At 44.2% G+C, this 22,972-nt stretch overlaps 1 protein-coding gene across 1 annotated transcript; it reads left to right on the top strand.

The window, feature by feature from the left end:
* Window positions 1-952: 952 nt before the first annotated feature.
* Window positions 953-8,859, top strand: LOC110299698 (acylcarnitine hydrolase-like). Its single transcript, XM_021169464.2, has 12 exons — window positions 953-1,091; window positions 1,720-1,930; window positions 3,202-3,340; window positions 3,982-4,115; window positions 4,197-4,455; window positions 5,195-5,293; window positions 5,556-5,696; window positions 5,817-5,897; window positions 6,134-6,278; window positions 6,625-6,762; window positions 7,111-7,183; window positions 7,595-8,859. Exons 1-12 carry the CDS (start codon window positions 1,016-1,018, stop codon window positions 7,779-7,781), a joined length of 1,683 nt encoding a protein of 560 aa, XP_021025123.1. The 5' UTR covers window positions 953-1,015; the 3' UTR covers window positions 7,782-8,859.
* Window positions 8,860-22,972: the final 14,113 nt, after the last annotated feature.

Below are 22,972 nucleotides of genomic sequence, written 5' to 3'. Positions count from 1 at the left end.
AGAGGTCCCTGGGACTAAACTACCAATCAAAGAGGGACTCATGGCTCTAGCTGCATATGTAGTAGAGGATGGCCTAGTCGGTCATCAATGGGAGGAGAGGCCCTTGGTCCTGTAAAGGTTCTATGCCCAGTATAGGGGAATGCCTGGGCCAGGAAGCAGAAGCAGAAGGAGGGGGGAGAGGATAAGGGATTTTCAGAGGGGAAACTAGGAAAGGGGATAACATTGAATTGTAAATAAAGAAAATATCTAATAAAAAATTAAGAAAGAAAGAAAGAAAGAAAGAGAGAGAGAGAGAGAGAGAGAGAGAGAGAGAGAGAGAGAGAGAGAGAGAGAGAGAGAGAGAGAGAGAGGAAGGAAGGAAGGAAGGAAGGAAGGAAGGAAGGAAGGAAGGAAGGAAGGAAGGAAGGAAGGAAGGAAGGAAGGAAGGAAGGAAGAAACACATGCCCTTGATCCGGATCTTAAGACAGGAAGACATACCTTTAATCCACCTATTACGCCACACCTACTGGAAACCTATATAAGGGCATAAAAGACAGAATATTTGGATCTTTGCCTGCTTGTTCCCACCTTGTTAGCAAGTCCAGTCCTTTACTGGCATTAGAGCCTACTTCTCCAGGATTTCAGCATCGACTGAAGACCAGATGAGACATCCAACCTTGTGGATTGAGCAACTGCTGGATTCTTGACCTTTCTATTCATAGCTAGACATGGTTCAATGACTGCACCATTGCCTGTAAGTTGTTCTAATTAATCCAGTTTCTATATATTTATGTAGAGAGATTCATTCTATAAGCCCTGCTACTCTGGAAAATCCTGATAAATACAGCGACTTTGCCCTGCCTCCAGGCCATTGGCTCCAGTTACTTCTGACTAAACAGTTCTCTTACAATGAGAACTTGCTCCACCTATATCTTTTTGGCTCAAATTCCTGCCTGGGCAAGGCTCACAGATTCTGCTTCCTGTTTGTGAAACGTGGTCCTCCTAGCAGCACAGACTCAGAGCCTGGGAGCTGGCCATGCCACGGAACCAACTGCATAACTGGCTGGATGCTCTGCTCTTTGGACTCCTGCTTCTCCTCGGCCATGTGCAGGGTGAGGCTCACTAAACAGGCATGGGGAATGACTGGAGTCAGAGCTGCCAAGTTCTGCATGTCAGAGCTGAGCTTGTGGGGGGGGGGGAGGCACAGAGCAGGGGGAAGGGTTTGGAAATGACAGCTAAAAGTGTGGGAAACCTGGGCCTCCCGATTCTCTGACCAAAACCCTCAGATTTTATGAGCCCACTAGCATACAGAGTCAGAGACATCTAAGATCACGCCATACTGAGGAGACAGTTCACTGTAAGGAGCTCTAGAGAAAATGCCAGACAATTCAAATGAAAACAAGAAGTCATTTTCTTTTCTTGGTGTATAGCTACTACTTACCTTTTAATAATAATAATAATAATAATAATAATAATAATAATAATAATAATAATAATAATTCGTATAGCCAAATGGTTCTTTGGCCTACAGAAATGCTGTAGAGCCCTTCAAAATAGGAATAGGAAAGGATCCTAGGTCTGAGGGATAGGGGAGTTTCCACACTCACCCTACAACTGAGCTAGGGAGGAGGTGATGGGTTCCCTTTGCCTGTGCCCTGATAACAGTGAGATAGGAACTCCCACAACCTTGTGGCAACTGATTACAGAAAACTAACCCTGAAGCATCTCTCTCTCTACCAGGTCACGACTCACCAGAGACCAACCCCATCAGAAGCACACACACTGGCCAGGTCCAAGGCAAGCTCATTCACGTGAAGGACACCAAAGCTGGTGTCCACGTCTTCCTGGGAATCCCCTTTGCCAAGCCTCCTGTAGGACCACTGCGCTTTGCACCTCCTGAGGCCCCTGAGCCATGGAGTGGTGTGAGAGATGGGACCTCACAGCCAGCCATGTAAGTTTTGAACCCAGAGGGTTTCAGGCACTGGGGTAGACTGTGCTCTGAGCTCTGGATCATGCTGAAGTGTCTCATTCATTTCAGCTACAGAGCAGTTTTCTCTCTTTGTGGATGAGTGCCCCGTGCATTTTTCTGATGATGTGCTAAGCCTGATGAGAACAACTGCGCCAGGCTTCTGGGTCAGAGCTTGGCACTCAGAGGAAGTTAGCATCAGGCAAGATTGAGATGAGCTAAGATAAAATTGTCCAAAGATTCAGATTATGCCAGGTGTTCTCTGCCACAATGGGAGGGATCTCCAGGTACGAGTTAATGTGACGTTTTAGACAGCATTGCCTCTGAAATCAGGAGAATATACTTCTGATCACTGAGGTGTGCAGCAATGATGGATACTTGATAACTCTACCCTCACAGTCACTGTGACAACCTATAGAGCCAAGTGTCATTGGCCAGGAAACACGTATATGTAATTAATTCCCTGTAGAGACACTGCAGACAAGAGAAGTTCCTTGAGAGTCTGCACATGTGATGAAGGACTACTTACTACCTTTTAGGGCAGCATTGTCCACTGAATCCTCTAGTAGCTGTGTAAGTTCAACACTCCAATATGGGGATCTTAGATTGTTTTCTGTTGCTGTAATAAAGTACGGACAAAAGCAACTTAGGGGAGAAAGCTACTATTAGGGGCTCCAGATTACATACAGTCCATCCTATGGTAAACACAATGAATCAAAACTACAGGAGCTGCTCACATCACATCCACGCCCAGGAACAGAGACTAGAAAATGCTTGAGTGCCTGCTAATGCTTAGCTCGATTTTCTTTTTTCTTTTTTTCCATATTTTTTAATTGGGTATTTCTTTCGATTATATTTCCAATGCTATCCCAAAAGTCCCCCACACGCTCCCCCACCCACTCTGATTGTCTTTTATAATTCCATGAATGTCACTACAGACAGCCAATCATTTCCAGAGAGACACCTATGAGTCTCTCTCTCTCTCTCTCTCTCTCTCTCTCTCTCTCTCTTTCTCAGACTCAGAAAGAATAACATCCAGGCCCCACCCTACTGGCTGCCCTAGAAATCTGGCCCCAGCCCAGCTTTCACTGAGCCTACAGCTTTTACCTTGGTTGGAAGGTATTTAGACAGGACATAAGTATTAACAGGGCATCTGTGACAAGCAGCTAAAGGTGGCTAAGAAAATAAAATCCAGACTCACATTTGGTTATACTCACTATACATCTCTTGGAATAACTGTCTCCCATTTTTACCAGTTGTCCGCAAAATGTTACGATGAATATGGTGGGCCTGAAGGAGTTGAAACTGACCCTGCCACCTGTCTCTATGTCCGAGGACTGCCTGTATCTCAACATCTACACACCAGCCCACGCCCAGGAGGGCTCTAACCTGCCTGTGAGTGTCAGGCCGTGGCCAGCTTGGGGAGAGGGCATTTTTTTCAAGAAGGTTAGAAGGGACAAAAGCAACCTGAGTTTTACTATAGGGTGGACTTTGATAAGTCTTAGCTTACTTAGGTCAAAGAAGGCCATCTCAGCCACACAATGCAGTTGGAACCTGGGTATGGGACACAGAGCACTGGAGCACTGAGCCATCAAAGGCTCCAGCTCTTTAATGAAACCAGAACTCATTCTACAACTCGTGCTCTGCAGAAACACTTAGGGGCTCAACCTCAACACTGAGGTCACCCAAACTTATACTTTTGGGTTATCTGTTGTGACAATGAGAGTTGAGGATCCTTTCCATTTTTAATCTGGAGAGATAACCATGGAGACACCTCTCTTTGTTGCACTGTGAAGAGCCTGAGTAGTGATGACATCACTCTCTACAAAGAGGCATTAATTCAAAGGGCAACACATGGTGGGAATGGAGACAAGAAGCTACTAGAGGATCCTGGCTGTGGCCAAAGCCCTGAAGTCTGGGGGATTCTTATGTATTTCTGTAGCTTCACAGAAGCACAGCAGTTAATATTCTAATATGTAGACAAGCTGAACTTGGGCTCACTAGGAGCCTCCTGGCATCTCTCTTGATTTCTCCAGGTGATGGTGTGGATCCACGGTGGTGCACTCACTGTAGGCATGGCTTCCATGTATGATGGATCTGTGCTGGCAGCCACTGAGGATGTGGTGGTGGTCGCTATTCAGTACCGCCTGGGTGTCTTGGGATTCTTCAGGTGAGTCTGAGGTAGGGTTGGGCAATGTGGACTGATCAGAACCTAGACAGTCCTTTGATCCATGTTCCTTCCACTTCTCAGCACTGGAGATGAACATGCCAGGGGAAACTGGGGGTTCCTGGACCAAGTGGCTGCCCTACGCTGGGTCCAACAGAACATCGCCCACTTTGGTGGCAACCCTGACCGAGTCACTATTTTTGGCGAGTCAGCAGGAGGCATAAGCGTGTCTTCGCATGTTGTGTCTCCCATGTCCAAAGGACTCTTTCACAGAGCTATCATGGAGAGTGGAGTAGCTCTGTTGCCTGGAACCATATTTAGCTTCTCTGAGGTGGTTTACCAAGTGAGTGCCTGAACTACTTCAATCCTGTATCTGTTGCCACAGCACTATCCTCTGACACTAGAACTCTGTAGTAAAAATGAAGTGCTAAGGAACATATGTTCATTTATTTGTGAGGGCCCAAGGGTTAGAATCCACAGATCCCCTTTATACTGGATGAATATGTTATGTAGACAGCAAAGTTGCCCTTAGAAAGGTTCATCACTGGCAAAAATGAGTGTGTATGGGTTCAGAGCTGGGTCGCTAATTTTTTAAAGTGCTTGGTGTGCAAGCCTGAGGACTTAAGTTCAAATCCCCAGAATTCATAAAACACTGGAAATGGTAACATTGATCTATAATTCCAAAGTTCCTGTGCTCGGGTGGGAACCGGAGATGAAAGAATCCCTGGAATTGGAATTCACAGACCAGCTCAGCTAGTGTACACAGAAAAAAAAAAAAGACACTGCCAAATAAGGGGGTCCTCTAATCCAACCTTCATACACCAACTCAACACACTCTTTCCCTCATATATGAAAAAGACAAAAGTTGATGGAGAAAACAATACTCAATACTACCCTAAACAAAAAGAACAGGTATGCAGAAAGAGTTCTGCTTCCTGGATATCACCTTTGGGCAACAAGAAAATGGGAATAATTTATACTTGTTCCAATCCACACAACACACACTATAGTGTGGGAATTAGATGCAAAAAAATCATTGACTTAGAACTGAGAACTCTTCTCCCTGCTTGTTCCCTTTGCAGACAGTGGCCAAGCTCTCTGGATGTGAGGCTATGAACTCAGAGGCCCTGGTGCGCTGTCTGAGAGGCAAGAGTGAAGAGGAGATTCTGGTCATTAGCGAGGTTGGGAGAATTGTGTGTCTGGGAGAACCTGGTCTACATGATGTGGGATTCTGAACCAAATACTTCTTCTTTATGCCTTTGTGTTCTTTCAGTTCTGTGTGTAAAATGAATACAAGATAGGCTAATCAAAGTGTAGATTCTCCTCCAGGGTGAGCAGATCATCCTGAAAATAGTGAGAATTGAGAAAAAGGTAGAGGTGACTCAGTGGACATCAGGATATTTATTTCATTAACCTTCAGCATTGATTTTTAACACCCATCAGAACTTCCAGATGATCCCTGCTGTGGTGGATGGAGAGTTCCTACCCAAGCATCCTCAGGAGCTGCTGGCCTCTGCTGATTTTCACCCTGTCCCCAGCATCATTGGTTTCAACAATGATGAGTATGGTTGGATCGTCCCCAAAGTGAGGCTCACATCCAATCCTCTGGGAATGTGGATACTCATATGCTAAGCAGTGGGAACTCACTACATTTTCACTCCAAGTTTGTGAGACCCATACTTAAGACTGTCTTCTGCCTCCCAGGCCATAGGCTCTGCTCAGATGATAAAGGGAATAACCAGAGAGAACCTGCAGGCTGTCCTGAAAGATACAGCACCACAAATGGTGAGACACCTCTGGTCTTGTCTAAGTAGATGGGACCCTCATATCTCCTTCTCAGACAGCATCCCTATTAATAAAGGTCAGGAGATATGTATGATGCTGTGTGGGGTCACCTCAGAGCAAAAACGTTTTGCCTATACCATATGTTATCCCAGGCCCCATTCTCCCCACACCCAAGTGTACTACCTACTTGACCAATAGCATGCCTAATCTCAATCTTTCTGATGTCTCCGGTATAGATGCTGCCTCCTGAGTGTAGTGATCTGTTGATGGAAGAGTACATGGAGGACATTGAGGACCCCAAGACTCTCCAAATACAGTTCACCGAGATGATGGAAGACTTCATGTTTGTGATCCCTTCTCTCCACGTAGCATATTTTCAGCGTGAGTACCACTGTGACAAGGCTTAGTGGAGCAGCTCAGAGATGGGAGTCATGGGTGAGCACTGTGGAGAAGTATGGTATCTAGGTCTCCTTATGTCTAGTTTAAGAGATTGAAATCTGGGTACAGAGGAGAAAATGGGTTGCTGATACTCTATTAACCTAACAAAATCACTCAGGTAGGAAGGTCATGAGTATATTTACAGTGTTAGTGCTCCAGCCTGGGGCTCCGCCTCCAATTTAACTCTTGTGATTCCAAGTAACAATATATCAAGGTATCTTGATACCAAATATATATCAAAAAAGCTCCAGGTGAGAGACAATTAAGTCACTCTCTGTCCCATCTCCAGGTTCCCATGCCCCTGTCTATTTCTATGAATTCCAACATCAATCCAGCTTCCTTAAGGATGTCAGGCCACCCCACGTGAAGGCTGACCATGGAGATGAGGTTCCTTTTGTTTTTGGTTCCTTCTTCTGGGGCATGAAACGTGAGTCTTCCTAATTCTTCCTGAGCTGAATGAGATCCCAGATGGCTCCTTAGATGACCTTAGACGACAGTCCATTTGAGGAAATATATATATATATATATATATATATATATATATATATATATATATATATCCTTCCCAGTCTAGCCTGTAATGGAGGAGATGACAGCACATCGAGGCAGGAATTCAATTAGAGGCTTGCATGGGTCTTGGGTACTCTATATAGTGAAAAAAGGTGGTAGTAAAGCCAATAATTTGAGGCCAGACAACAGCTGGGATGGTGAGTGTGAAGAATGAGTTAGCAATTACATGAGGTGGCATATACTTTTGTCTTTCTCGTGACACCAGTTAACCTCACTGAAGAGGAAAAGCTGCTAAACAGGAGAATGATGAAGTACTGGGCCAACTTTGCAAGACATGGGTGAGAACTCATCCTTGTACGTGTGGGTCCTTCTAGGGCTCCCTTTTAGATGGTGACTTTTAGCATGCATGGATCGTCCATCACATGATAGTCTTCTCTACACTATGGTATATTTATACAGGTACAGTATAGAGTCAGAAATTGGTCATCTCACAGTGACCTAGCTGGTGGGCTATAGTGCTACAGTACTGTTCTTTAGATCTTGCCTCTTAGGAGAAGACATAAAACAGGACAGGTAGTCATCTGCACATGAAGCAGAAACTAGTAAGTGACACTTGTATGCACATATCAGGACATCTGTCACAGTAGACCCCTTAACCACTAGCCTAACCACTGCCCTGACCCAAATCAGAGTATCAGGCTTTGGACCAGAGTGACCTCACCCTTCTTTTCTTGGTGGTATATCCACAGGAACCCCAACAGTGAGAGTCTACCCTACTGGCCCCTGTTTGACCATGATGAACAGTATCTACAGCTGGACATCCAGCCTGCTGTGGGACAATTCCAGAAGGCCAGAAAGCTGCAGTTCTGGACCAAGACTCTGCCCCGGAAGATTGAGGAGTTAAAGAGATCTCAAAACGTGCACAAAGAGCTATAGTGCCCTGCGTGAGGAATGGTATATGGTGTCGGCTGCTGATGAAGTCAGCTTCAGGTTCCCAAAACATTCTAACATCCATATAAACTCTGTGCTTGCCTGTTCTCCATTTATCACAAATCCTCTGCATGTGACTCCTTCTCCTGCTGGGTAATCTTTTGTTAGACCCATTCAAAAAGCAGCCTATTGAATGGGTTAGACCGGTTCAAACTCCCCTCCCAGTGGATTTGTGAACCCCATAATTCCCCATCTCCTTTCACACTCCACTGGGACTAGGGTCTTTCCTTTCTTCTTTCCTCACCTCACCTCTCATCCTCACTGTCCTCTTCTCTATGACCAAAACAGTCTTCAAGTAGGACTTTGGAGACATTGATATGGTTCTCCAAACAGTCCCTATCACAGGGGTGGGCTGTGTCAGAATCACATGCTCCCTCTCATCAGCTTCACACTTTTGGAGACCATAGATCCCAAGATTAAGATACTAACAGGTTTGCCATACATGCTCTCTAGCCCAAAGATGATACCTGTGTTTTCACTGAGCATATGAGATAGTTAACAATCCTCATGGCACAGGCCTCCAACAGGCCTAACTCTTTTTTTTATTGGATATTTTCTTTATTTACATTTCAAATGTTATCCCCTTTCTCACCCCACCCCCAGAACTCTTTATTATATCCCCCCTTCCCCTGCTTCTATGAGGGTGTTCCCTCACCCATCCCACCCACTCCCACTTCCCCGCCCTCGCATTCCTCTATACTGGAGCATTGAGCCTTTACAGGATGAAGGGCCTCTCCTCCCATTGATGCCTGACAAGGTCATTCTCTGCTATATAGGTGGTTGAAGCCATGAGTCCCTCCATGTGTACTCTCTGGTTGGTGGTTTAGTCCCTGGGAGCTCTGGGGGGAGGTCTGGCTGATTGATATTGTTCTTCCTATGGGATTATCACATTGGAGTTATTCAATATAGAAATATGATTCATAGATATTTTCAAAACACAGCACACAGAGGTTCCCAACTTGGTCACTAGATTTTTAAAACATCTAAAAGTGTCTCTATCTACTGTGTTTATAAATTAAAATTTGCCAACAATTTGTTTTAAGATAAACTATCTATTCATCGATATCAATTTATTTTTGCTTCCACAAGTCTAGGACAGTGTGTGTGTGTGTGTGTTGTGTGTGTGCCAAGGAAAACTAGGCTGATACTTTGTAAGTGCTGAGGTTTGTCCCCACTTCCAAGGGTTCTATGTACATGCTAAGGCCCATATTTGCATGATCACAACACATCTGTGAAGATGTCTGACTATGGGTGAGTCCTAATAACAAGGTGAGGAGATCAGAAGGTCCAAACATGTACAATAGACATTGTTGTCCCCAATCTGCATGAGCACCTGTCCATGTATATGAGTGTCCTCCTGATGTCCACAGTTCCACTGCAACCTTCTGGCCCCTGTAATAATCTCCATCGCCTTTATTTTCCATATGCATGACTTTCATTCTTATCTCCTCACTGTTACTAGACATCACTGTTACTAGACACCCCCTCTCTTTTACTTTAAGTCATTATACAAAGGTGCCAGGTTGAGCTCAGGGTGCCTGAATTCCCCCCAAAACATGTTCTCTTGTCATAAAGAGCCCAGGGCCTTTGTGCTAGAGACTCTACATGTCATACCCCCTTACCTCTAATTACCTTGTCCTACAAGGTTGGAAAAGTCTCCCTTTTAAAATCCAGTGGAAGGAACCACAAGACAGTATGGCCTTTGGGGTCACAATGAAGATTATTGATTGCCCATCCTGGACACCACCTGCAGAGAAGGATAGCATCTAGGAGGGTGAGTGCCAGATTCTCACACTGGGGCCTGAGCTCATTATTGGGCTACAGCTGCCAACGATGAAAGCACATCAGGTTGCTCAGGTAACCAAAAGAATCTAGTTTGTGTCCTTGAGTTTAGAAGAGCTTGGGCAGACCAACTCCCAGTATCCAGCTCTTTTTCAGTGGGGAAGTTGAGGGGAGAGAGAACATCTGCCTAACCTAGGACTGTAAGCACACAGATTATTGAAAGGGGGACACTTGACACCATACTTTGCTGACTGGTGGAGTCAAGCACAGCCATGGTTGTACCATGCCAGTGGAAACATTCAGAAAAATACTGAGGAGGAAGTACTGTGTCAGGCTGTGGGTGACTCTAGATTATTGAAGGCTGGAGAGGAGACTGGTTTCCATTTGGAACTGATGGCTTTCTCAAGTAGACATTCATGCATTTTCTCAATGAAGCCTGCCTTAGCCACGTGAGACCTCTTGACCCTGTACTCTTTGGTAATTCCTGACAGGGTTCTCTGGGATTCTGAAACTTTTTCAGAGTCCAGTATTTCAGCCTTAACATAGGCTCTGAGAGTTCAAAGAGTCCCAGTGTTGGAACTATCAGTGTCTAAAAATGTTTGTCAGGTGAATAAATGACTCTGAACTTGTTCTCAGTAGGAGTTTCCCACCATGCTAGTCACAGCATAGAGGAGAAAGGGATAGAGAAAGGGCACTTAAGAAGAGCCACACAATTACAGGCACATGCCTGTAATCCCAGCACTCAGGAGGCAGAGGCAGGTGAATTTCTGAGTTCAAGGCCAGCCTGGTCTACAGGGTGAGTTCCAGGACAGCCAGGATTGCACAGAGAAACCCTGTCTTGAAAAAAGCAAAAAAGAAAAAAAAGAAGAAGAAGAAGAAGTGCCACACAAAAACAGAGTACTGTTGGAGTGATGGTTTTATACACTGTGTGAAGTTGTATCCTTCCCTGCCTGCCTAAGGTACTTTCTGATTGGCTAAAATAAAAGGCCTATGGCCTATAGCAAAAGGCAAGCTAGTAAGATGGGATATCCGGCAGAGAGAGGAAGGAACTCTGGGAAAGAGAGAGGCGTGGAGATTCACCATCCAGACTCCAAGGAAGTCCAATGTATGAAACCAAGGAGGGGTAACTAACCCGCCATCTATATAGCAGACATGAGTAGTACAAATGGGTTAATATAAGTAAGAGCTAGTTGGAGAGCAAGCTCAAGCTAAGGCCAAAAGCATTATAAATAGATATGAGGCCTCTGTGTCATTATTTGGGAATGGGGGTGGGCATAGAAAGGCCCATGGTTGTGAAGTTAAATTACAAAGTACAAGGTAAAAGATATTGTAGACCTAGTGGAGTTAATAGATACCCAGAGAATAATCCAGAGAGGTGAAGGGAGAGGGGGAAGAACTCAGAGGGTCACTGGGAGGGAGGGCAGCATTTGGGATGTAAATAAATGAAATCATTAATTAATAAAAAAGAAAAAACAAATTATTAAGATATCACATATATATAGAAAAGCAAGTCTAAAAAAAATGCTACCAAACACACATTCTTCTTGGAAGTCCATGAAAATTCTCTATAAAACAGATTGTGTGTTAGGGCTGAAAACAAGTTTTAAGAAATACAGGAAAATTGATGTAATTATATCTATTTGATCACAATAGAATAAAACTTTAATTCCATGGTAAGAGAAACTATAGAACACAAACAACCTTTTGGGGATTAGTCATCATGCATACATCATTGAAGAAATCAAGAAAGAAATTTAGGAATGTATAGAATCTAATGAAAAGTAAAGACAACAAACCAAGCCCTAGAGGACACACTCAGAGCAGCCCTGAGCTCTAAGGCCTAAACTAAGAAGTTGGATGCCTGCCCTTTCTCTGTCTGTGGGCTCAACACACAGGACTTCGAGAAACCAGAATCAGTCATTACAGCTCTCTGCCCCAGGCTTTCCAACACAAAACCAACATTTGCCTGTGAATGTGAGGATCACTGTAACTTTAATTTTTTTAATCTTATTTTTAATGATGGTTTTTAAACATTTTAACCTTTCCTATAACCCACCACCCACTAGAGATAGTTTTTAAAAAAAAGATACAAGAGAAGTAGGCCTGTTTTTAAAACAACTCCCATCTGTGTTGTCTAAAAATCAACCACTTGGTTTATAGGTTAATAGACAACAGATTGATCTACTCACAAAAACCTCACAGATAGACTAATGGTCCAGTTTGATAGAGTTGGGTTAGTAACAGCGATGACATGACCTAACAGAGACATCCAGACCTCAGTCTTGGCTCGAGTCAACAAGAGAGACCAACAAGAACACCAAGAAAAGTTCTCAACTGTAACTATCTCAGAGAAACAAAGATCATCAAAAACATGAGACCCACAAGTGTTACACAGCTAGCTATACCAACAAACCAAGCTCTGTCTCTGTCACACTATGGAATCCTATTTAAACCTTCCAACCATCATGTTTCTTCCATGTAACTTGCCTCAGCATGGCTCTTGCCTCAATAGGAGCATCAAATCAGCCCGAGTCCTTGGAAGCAACAAACTACGGTTCACCACCAGAAGTTTTTTGGTGTGTTTCTCTCTATAGCATACCAACAAATGTAGCTCAACTACACAATATAAGATGGACCAATACATGCATGTCATTAACAAAAGAATCTATCATCATGTGTCCTTTCACATGTTTGTTTTAGCAGAACATCCTCTCTCCTGTGTCTGCTTCAGCCAAATGTTCCTTCACAAGTCTGCCTTAGCCTTTCACACCTGTGTCCACTTTAACAAAACATTCCTTCACATCTTTGCCCCGGTAAAACACCATCCAGCCAACTTTCTAAAGAACTTTTAAGTTTCCCCATCAGATCATAAACATGGTGACTCTGCAATGGCTTCAGAGGCCATGCTCTGCCTTCCCAGGGGACCACAGGTGAACAAACTCAGCAGACAGGGCTTCCTCCACCTGCTAAATGCTGGCTCTCTTCTGTCTAGTCAGTGCAGCTCTCCTGCCCTGCCCCACCAAGCTGCCTGCTTACACAGCTTCTGTGAGTACAAATTCTTGCACGGACAAGATGTACCATACCTTCCTGTTGGGAAATGGTGCAGCCATTGCAACACAAACTCAGACCTAGGAGGAAATTGTGCCACAGGAACAGATTCCTGAATGCTCTGTCCTATGGGCTCCTGCTTCTCTGTGTGCAGGCTAACACTGCATGTTGGAGAGATGGGGACTGAGGTCAGAGAATCAGAGGCTGAAAAGGCTGGTGGCAAGGGACAGTGGAGGAATAACCTAGTAGAGATGACAGATGACAGTGCCCATGCCAAACCCATGGGGTGGCCCCCTGTGGTGCATGGAGGGTCTTTGATGACTAAGACACACATCAATCACTCAGGAAGCTGCTCAGCAGAGGGGCTTTCATGAGCCTGACCTGCAGGTCAAAGGTGCCAGGCACAAAGTTCAAAACAGGACAGATGTCCCTCCTCTGCGATGGGTTGTAACTGAACCTGTGACTGTAGCTGCTACTGATCCTCAGTAATGAAACTGATCATGTCATCATAGTGCCATTGAGCTCTGAGTGTCACCTCCTTGTCTATAGGAACATCCGTTTGCTCTCCAGGAGGATCTTGGGCAAGTTTCCTGCCCTAAGGGACACAGTTCCTTGACACAACTGAAATGAGAACCCACAGGTTCTCCTCCCCATATGCCGCACTTTGGTCAGGGGAACAAGTTGGTTTTGAGGGTAAAGGTTATGTTCACTGGGCTCTTATCAAAATTTAGTCAGAAGGGTTCAATATCCAGAATGAATACATATACATATACATATACATATACATATACATATACATATACATATACATATACATATACATATACATATACATATACATATACATATACTCTTGATTGTCCCGCCCAGCAGGACCTAGTTATTCCGTGGGTCAAGGAGGACAGAGGCCTGCAAGAGAAGCGGGCGGAGAAAGGGGAGTGAGACCAAGCAAAGAGTTGTCAAGGTCTGTTTAATGAAGGCTAAGAGCCTGGTTATAAGCACACAGTGAGAGAAAATAGGGAGGGGTCGAGGGGGCATAATAAAATACAGAGAAAGGGATGGACATCTAGGGCGAATGCTGATTACAGGCTTCTAGTAGCTTATCTTGGAATGTCGGCCCTCTAACAGTCCCGGGCGGCCTTCAAACATTCTGCAGTTTATCTTGAAGTGCCATAAACAGTCTCAGGCACCAAACGGAGACATGGAGGAGGAGGTGAAGCTGCCTTAATCTAAGCAGTTCTAGACGCCAAGTGAAGGAGGGAATGAAGCTGGCAGTCTCAGGCACCAGGTGGAGGCAATGAAGGAGGGGGTGACATAATTCCCTTCAAAGGGTCAGCGGATCTTTAGGGTGAGAGTAACTGCGGGACCTAGTTTCCCACGGTTTGGTCTCTCACACTTTATGTCTATCACTCCAGGTGTCCAGTGTGAACTTTGCTGACCTCCCACCAGAATTGCCAATCTAATCTACTCTTACCTTACCATACTCTGTGACCCTTGCATGCTGTTTCCCAGGCTCTGTCTGGGAGGTCACCCAGGCTTTCTAGATAGAAAGGTCTATGTTACTTACTGAACACTCTTTGCTGGGATACCTGAGTTCAGAATCAATGATAACAGTTGTAAGAAGGCACAGAGTTGTGTCCCATCCTCCTTTATCCCTCCCAAGCTTGGCTCATCCTCAGGGACATCAAGAGGGAAGTCGCTTACACATAGTGCCCAGATTACTTAAGAAGGTGGGTATGAGATGTGTGTGGTGGCTCATGTCAGTAACCAAGCACTCTGTAAGAGGCAGAGAAACATAGGAATCTAGTTGCAGGGCAGCCTGGGACACGTAGAAAGAGCTTTTCTCAAACTAACCAAATAAGTGAAAAATAAAATAAAATATTCTGATGATTTATAGGCAGTTAACTGTGAGTACTGGCTCAGTAGAACACCATACCTGCCTGAGCTCTATAGGCAGTTAGTTAATGGATGCAAAAGGAAGAGACTTTTTTTTCAGTAGTATGGTTACTGATAATTTGGTCATTCTTGTAATAAACTTTCAGGTGTCCTCCTGAAAAAAAATTAATTAAGCACATTGGATCTTTAAAAACAAAAGAGAAGAAAAGAAATGGGAAGGGAAGGGAAGGGAAGGGAAGGGAAGGGAAGGGAAGGGAAGGGAAGGGAAGGGAAGGGAAGGGAAGGGAAGGGAAGGGAAGGGAAGGGAAGGGAAGGGAAAAGAGAAGGGGAGAGGAGAGGAGAGGAGAGGGGAGGGGAGGGGAGGGGAGGGGAGGGGAGGGGAGGGGAGGGGAGGGGAGGGGAGGGGAGAAGAGAAGAGAAGAGAGGGGAGAAGAGAAGAGAAGAGAAGAGAAGAGAAGAGAAGAGAAGAGAAGAGAAGAGAAGAGAAGAGAAGAGAAGAGAAGAGAAGAGAAGAGAAGAGGCACAAAGCAGAAAGCCAAAAGAGGAAAACAGCCAGTGGAAGGGGGAGGGAATAAGAAAGAGTAATGGGGATAAATACAGTCATCACAAACATCACATTATATACATTATAATAGACTTAAAAAAAAAGCAAATCTGGTAAAATTAACAGAAGTTTCTGTGAGGACTGTCTATCTAAAGACTATTCCCTTTTTTAAATAATTTTTTTATTCACAAAATATCATGATCACAGCCCCCTCCCTCCTCTTCTCCCAGTCCTGCCCTTACAAATCCCTCTCTCCATTACCCTTCTCCTCCAAGAAGGGGAAGCCCCCTTTGGGTGCCTCCCACCCTGGGACATCTAGCCCTAGCAGGACTAAATATATCCTCTCTTGCTGAGGCCCAAGCAGACAGACCAGGTAGGGGAAGGGGAACCAATTGCAAACCCAGCTCCAATTGTTAGGGGACTCACATGAAGACCAAGCTGCACATCTGCTACAGATGTATAGAGGGCCTAGTTCCAGCCCCTGAATGCTCTTTGGTTGGTAGTTCAGTCTCTGTGAGGACCCCCCCATGGGTTCATTGCCTCTGTAAGTCTTCTTGTAGTGAGACTATGCCTTTTATAGAGCTATTTTAACAAGATTGTTAAAAAGCGCATTGCATCATACTGAGGCCTGATCACGCATTATCAGATGGAAACCTACAAGATTTCTCTATTTCCTTACAGAATTGTGTCAGATCTGCGGAGCACTGCAGCCGCAGATCCTGATGTCAAGGACAGTGAAGAGCCAGGGGGGTGAGAACTGGTTAAGACGGCATAGCCAGCAGGAGAAGGAAGGGCCTCACTGGACACTTCCCTACACCCTCAGCAGGGAAACAATCGGAGCTGCCTGAAGAGTGCATGACACACAGAGCAGGGCCTCATCTGAGGTAAATAACAACGAGCAAACCCACGGCACTCACCATCCATGTCCATCCAATCCCAGGACTTGGAAAAGTTACATTTGGGGAGTGCATTAGGTGACTGTCATGTCTTCCCTCTCTGAGCCCAGGCTTTTTGTGTTCTCATCCCAACTACACATCTCTCAGAGATCCTCTCACTTCACTCCTTGCATAAAGAATGCTTTCTTGTCCTTTCTGGCCATCTCTAGGTTGAGATGCCATAGAATGGAAATTTTTTTTCAGTGCAATCCCTACCAGTTTTCTAGTAGCTCACCCATCCTGGCAGAAAAGAGAGAGAGAGAGAGGGAGAGAGAGAGAGAGAGAGAGAGAGAGAGAGAGAGAGAGAGAGAGAGAGAGAGAGAGAGAGAGCGCCAATAGCTGGAAACTCTTGAAGATAAATAATAACACTAAGTCCCAAGGCTTCTACCTGGACCTCATTAGATAGGCTGGGGTCTGAGAGTGTGTGAAACCAGTGTTTGCAGACAAGAGGACCCTGCCTAAGCTACCTGAGCTTGACCAAACAGTGGCAACACTCACGATGTGGTATCAGCTGATTAGAAAAATCCAATTTTTGGTGTGATACATCCACTCACAGGTCAGGACTCAGCCAGCTCCATCAGGACCAACCACACAGGATGCGTGCAAGACAGCCTTGTCCACTTGAATAACACTGAAATGGGTGTCCACACTTTTCTGGTTTTGCTTTGCTAAACCATCTCAGGAATGGTATGCTTTGCCCTTTACACCTCCGGAATGGAGAGCAGCATGGGAGATGAAATCTCCTACACAGCCATGTATGTTTTTCTGGAGCCCAGGAGAATTCAGGCCGTGGGGTGGGCAAGTGCTCAGAGCTCCGAGCCATGCTGCAGTGGTCCCTCCATCTCAGCTCCACAGCTGAATTCCTTGTGTGTTCCCCCATGCATGTTTGTCTGTTTGTACATTGTGTACATATGTGTTTGTGTGATATGTATGTGTGAGTGTAAGTATTCACATACTGTGGCACATATGTAGAACCCAGAAGACAGCTCTCAAGAGTCAGTTTTTAGACTTCCATAGAAGGTTCCAGGAGCTCTTCCGGCCGGACCAGCACCAGGGTAGCTAGAGCGCAGGGTCGGCTGACACCCGCCAGCTACCCAGGACCCCCGCCACAGGATCTTGAGACTGCTGGTGAGTGGAACACAGCTTCTGCTCCAGTCCAATCACGCGGGACCTGAGACTGCTTTGGTTGGGGAGGCAGAAATCCGGCCTGAATAGGACCACAAGCCTCTCCGGTTAGAAAAGCACCAGGGTAGCTAGGGTGCAGGGTCGGATGACACTTGCCAGCTACCCACAACACCCGCCACAGGATCTTAAGACTTCTGGTGAGTGGAACACAGCTTCTGCTCCAATCCAATTGCACGCGGGACCTGAGACTGCATTAGTTAGGGAAGCAGAAAACCCGGCCTGAGTAGGACCACAGGCCTCTTCCGCCGGACCAGCACCAGGGTAGCTAGAGCACAGGGTCGGCTGACACCCGCCACCTACCCAGGACCCCAGCCACAGGATTTTGAGACTGCTGGTGAGTGGAACACAGCTTCTGCTCCAGTCCAATCACGCGGGACCTGAGACTGCTTTGGTTGGGGAGGCAGAAATCCGCCCTCAGTAGGGCCACAAGCCTCTCCGGTCAGAAAAGCGCCGGGGTAGCTAGGGCGCAGGGTCGGCTGACACTCGCCAGCTACCCACAACACCCGCCACAGGATCTTAAGACTTCTGGTGAGTGGAACACAGCTTCTGCTCCAATCCAATTGCGCGGGACCTGAGACTGCATTAGTTAGGGAAGAAGAAAACCCGGCCTGAGTAGGACCACAGGCCTCTTCCGGCTGGACCAGCACCAGGGTAGCTAGAGCGCAGGGTCGGCTGACACCCGCCAGCTACCCAGGACCCCAGCCACAGGATTTTGAGACTGCTGGTGAGTGGAACACAGCTTCTGCTCCAACCTTTAAACAGTGACAACGACAACAACTAACCCCAGAGATTACCAGATGGCGAAAGGTAAACGTAATAATCTTACTAACAGAAACCAAGACCACTCACCATCATCAGAACCCAGCAATCCCACTTTGCCCAGTCCAGGGCACCCCAACAACCGGAAAAGATAGACACGGATCTAAAAGCATATCTCATGATGATGGTAGAAGACTTCAAGAAGGACTTTAATAACACACTTAAAGAAATACAAAGGAACACTGGTAAACAGGTAGAAGACAGTAAAGAGAAAGCACAAAAATCCCTTAAAGAATTGCAGGAGAACACTGCTAAAGAGTTACAAATCCTTAAAGAAAAACACGATAACATAATCAAACAGGTAGAAGTCCTTACAGAAAAACAGGAAATACACATCCAAACAGATGATGGAAGTGAACAAAACCATACTAGACCTAAAAAGGGAAGTAGACACAATAAAGAAAATCCAAAATGAGGCAACACTGGAGATAGAAACCCTAGGAAAGAAATCTGGAACCACAGATACGAGCATCAGCAACAGAATACAAGAGATGGAAGAGAGATTCTCAGGTGCAGAAGATTCCATAGAGAACATCGGCACAACAATCAAGGAAAATGTAAAATGCAAAAATATCCTAACTCAAAACATCCAAGAAATACAGGACACAATGAGAAGACCAAACCTACGGATAATAGGAGTGGATGAGAATGAAGATTTTCAACTCAAAGGACCAGCAAACATCTTCAACAAAATTATAGAAGAAAACTTCCCAAATCTAAAGAAAGAGATGCCCATGAACATACAAGAAGCCTACAGAACTCCAAATAGACTGGACCAGAAAAGAAATACCTCCCGACACATAATAATCAGAACAACAAATGCTCTAAATAAAGACAGAATACTAAAAGCAGTAAGAGAAAAAGGCCAAGTAACATATAAAGGCAAGCCTATCAGAATTACACCAGATTTCTCACCAGAGACTATGAAAGCCAGAAGATCCTGGACGGATGTTATACAGACACTAAAAGAACACAAACTCCAGCCCAGGCTACTATACCCAGCAAAACTCTCAATTAACATAGATGGAGAAACCAAAGTATTCCACGACAAAACCAAATTCACACATTATCTCTCCACGAATCCAGCCCTTCAAAGGATAATAACAGAAAAAAACCAATACAAGGACAGGAACCACGCCCTAGAAACAACAAGAAGGTAATCCCTCAACAAACCTAAAAGAAGACAGCCACAAGAACAGAATGCCAACTTTAACAACAAAAATAACAGGAAACAACAATTACTTTTCCTTAATATCTCTTAATATCAATGGACTCAACTCCCCGATAAAAAGACATAGACTAACAAACTGGCTACACAAACAAGACCCAACATTTTGCTGCTTACAGGAAACTCATCTCAGAGAAAAAGATAGACACTACCTCAGAATGAAAGGCTGGAAAACAATTTTCCAAGCAAATGGTATGAAGAAAAAAGCTGGAGTAGCCATTCTAATATCTGATAAGATTGACTTCCAACCCAAAGTCATTAAAAAAGACAGGGAGGGACACTTCATACTCATCAAAGGAAAAATCCTCCAAGAGGAACTATCAATCCTGAATATCTATGCTCCAAATACAAAGGCAGCCACATTCATTAAAGAAACTTTAGTAAATCTCAAAGCACACATTGCACCTCATACAATAATAGTGGGAGACTTCAACACACCACTTTCACCAATGGACAGATCGTGGAAACAGAAACTAAACAGGGACACAGTGAAACTAACAGAAGTTATGAATCAAATGGATCTGGCAGATATCTACAGAACATTCTATCCTAAAACAAAAGGATATACCTTCTTCTCAGCACCTCATGGTACTTTCTCCAAAATTGACCACATAATTGGTCACAAAACAGGCCTCAACAGATACAAAAAAATTGAAATTGTCCCATGCATCCTATCAGATCACCATGGACTAAGGCTGATCTTCAATAACAAAATAAATAATAGAAAGCCAACCTTCACGTGGAAACTGAACAACACTCTTCTCAATGATACCTTGGTCAAGGAAGGAATAAAGAAAGAAATTAAGGACTTTTTAGAGTTCAATGAAAATGAAGCCACAACATACCCAAACTTATGGGACACAATGAAAGCATTTCTAAGAGGAAAACTCATAGCTCTGAGTGCCTCCAAAAGGAAACTAGAGAGAGCACACATTAGCAGCTTGACAACATGCCTAAAAGCACTAGAACAAAAGGAAGCAAATTCACCCAAGAGGAGTAGACGGCAGGAAATAATCAAACTCAGGGGCGAAATCAACCAAGTGGAAACAAGAAGAACTATTCAAAGAATCAACCAGTCAAGGAGCTGGTTCTTTGAGAAAATCAACAAGATAGATAAACCCTTAGCCAGACTCACTAGAGGGCACAGGGAAAGCATCCTAATTAACAAAATCAGAAATGAAAAAGGAGACATAACAACAGATCCTGAAGACATCCAAAACACCATCAGATCCTTCTACCAAAGGCTATACTCAACAAAACTGGAGAACCTGGATGAAATGGAGAAGTTCCTAGACAGATACCAGGTACCAAAGTTGAATCAAGATCAGGTTAATGATCTAAACAGCCCTATATCCCCCAAAGAAATAGAAGCAGTCATTAATAGTCTCCCAACTAAAAAAAGCCCAGGACCAGATGGGTTTAGTGCAGAGTTCTATCAGACCTTCAAAGAAGATCTAATCCCAGTTCTTCACAAACTATTCCACAAAATAGAAACAGAAGGTACTCTACCCAACTCATTCTATGAAGCCACAATTACTCTGATACCTAAACCACAAAAAGACCCAACAAAGATAGAAAACTTCAGACCAATATCCCTTATGAATATTGATGCAAAAATCCTCAATAAAGTTCTTGCTAACCGAATCCAAGGACACATCAAAACAATCATCCATCCTGACCAAGTAGGTTTCATCCCAGGGATGCAGGGATGGTTCAATATACGGAAATCCATCAACGTAATCCAGTATATAAACAAACTCAAAGACAAAAACCACATGGTCATCTCGTTAGATGCGGAAAAAGCATTTGACAAGATCCAACACCCATTCATGATAAAAGTCTTGGAAAGATCAGGAATTCAAGGCCCATACCTAAACATGATAAAAGCAATCTACAGCAAACCAGTAGCCAACATCAAAGTAAATGGCGAGAAGCTTGAAGCAATCCCTCTAAAATCAGGGACTAGAGAAGGCTGTCCACTTTCTCCATACCTATTCAACATTGTACTTGAAGTCCTAGCCAGAGCAATTCGACAACAAAAGGAGATCAAAGGGATACAAATTGGAAAAGATGAAGTCAAAATATCACTTTTTGCAGATGATATGATAGTATATATAAGTGACCCTAAAAATTCCACCAGAGAACTCCTAAGCCTGATAAACAGCTTCGATGAAGTAGCTGGATATAAAATTAACTCAAACAAATCAATGGCCTTTCTCTACACAAAGAATAAACAGGCTGAGAAAGAAATTAGGGAAACAACACCCTTCTCAATAGTCACAAATAATATAAAATATCTTGGCGTGACTCTAACTAAGGAAGTGAAAGATCTGTATAATAAAAACTTCAAGTCTCTGAAGAAAGAAATTATAGAAGATCTCAGAAGATGGAAAGATCTCCCATGCTCATGGATTGGCAGGATCAACATTGTAAAAATGGCTATCTTGCCAAAAGCAATCTACAGATTCAATGCAATCCCCATCAAAATTCCAAATCAATTCTTCAACGAATTAGAAAGTGCAATCTGCAAATTCATCTGGAATAACAAAAAACCTAGGATAGCAAAAACTCTTCTCAAGGATAAAAGAACCTCTGGTGGAATCACCATGCCGGACCTAAAGCTCTACTACAGAGCAATTGTGATAAAAACTGCATGGTACTGGTATAGTGACAGACAAATAGACCAATGGAATAGAATTGAAGACCCAGAAATGAACCCACACACCTACGGTCACTTGATCTTCGACAAGGGAGCTAAAAACATCCAGTGGAAGAAAGACAGCATTTTCAACAAATGGTGCTGGCACAACTGGTTGTTAACATGTAGAAGAATGCGAATCGATCCATTCCTATCTCCTTGTACTAAGGTCAAGTCTAAGTGGATCAAGGAACTTCACATAAAACCAGAGACACTGAAACTTATAGAGGAGAAAGTGGGGAAAAGCCTTGAAGATATGGGCACAGGGGAAAAATTCCTGAATAGAACAGTAATGGCTTGTGCTGTAAGATCGAGAATTGACAAGTGGGACCTCATGAAACTGCAAAGCTTCTGCAAGGCTAAAGACACCATCAATAAGACAAAAAAACCACCAACAGATTGGGAAAGGATCTTCACCTATCCTAAATCAGATAAGGGACTAATATCCAATATATATAAAGAACTCAAGAAGGTGGACTCCAGAAAGTCAAATAACCCCATTAAAAAATGGGGCTCAGAACTGAACAAAGAATTCTCACCTGAGGAATACCAAATGGCAGAGAAGCACCTGAAAAAATGTTCAACATCCTTAATCATCAGGGAAATGCAAATCAAAACAACCCTGAGATTCCACCTCACACCAGTCAGAATGGCTAAGATCAAAAATTCAGGTGACAGCAGATGCTGGCGAGGATGTGGAGAAAGAGGAACACTCCTCCATTGTTGGTGGGATTGCAAGCTTGTACAACCACTCTGGAAATCAGTCTGGCGGTTCCTCAGAAAACTGGACATAGTACTACCGGAGGATCCAGCAATACCTCTCCTGGGCATATATCCAGAAGATGTTTCAACCGGTAAAAAGGACACATGCTCCACTATGTTCATAGCAGCCCTATTTATAATAGCCAGAAGCTGGAAAGAACCCAGATGTCCCTCAACAGAGGAATGGATACAGAAATTATGGTACATCTACACAATGGAGTACTACTCAGCTATTAAAAA

Source organism: Mus caroli, unplaced genomic scaffold (genome assembly GCF_978045245.1).
Source record: "Mus caroli unplaced genomic scaffold, Mus_caroli_1 scaffold_10, whole genome shotgun sequence".
NCBI classification, from domain to species: Eukaryota; Metazoa; Chordata; class Mammalia; order Rodentia; family Muridae; genus Mus; species Mus caroli.
This window is presented reverse-complemented; position numbering and strand designations above follow the sequence as displayed.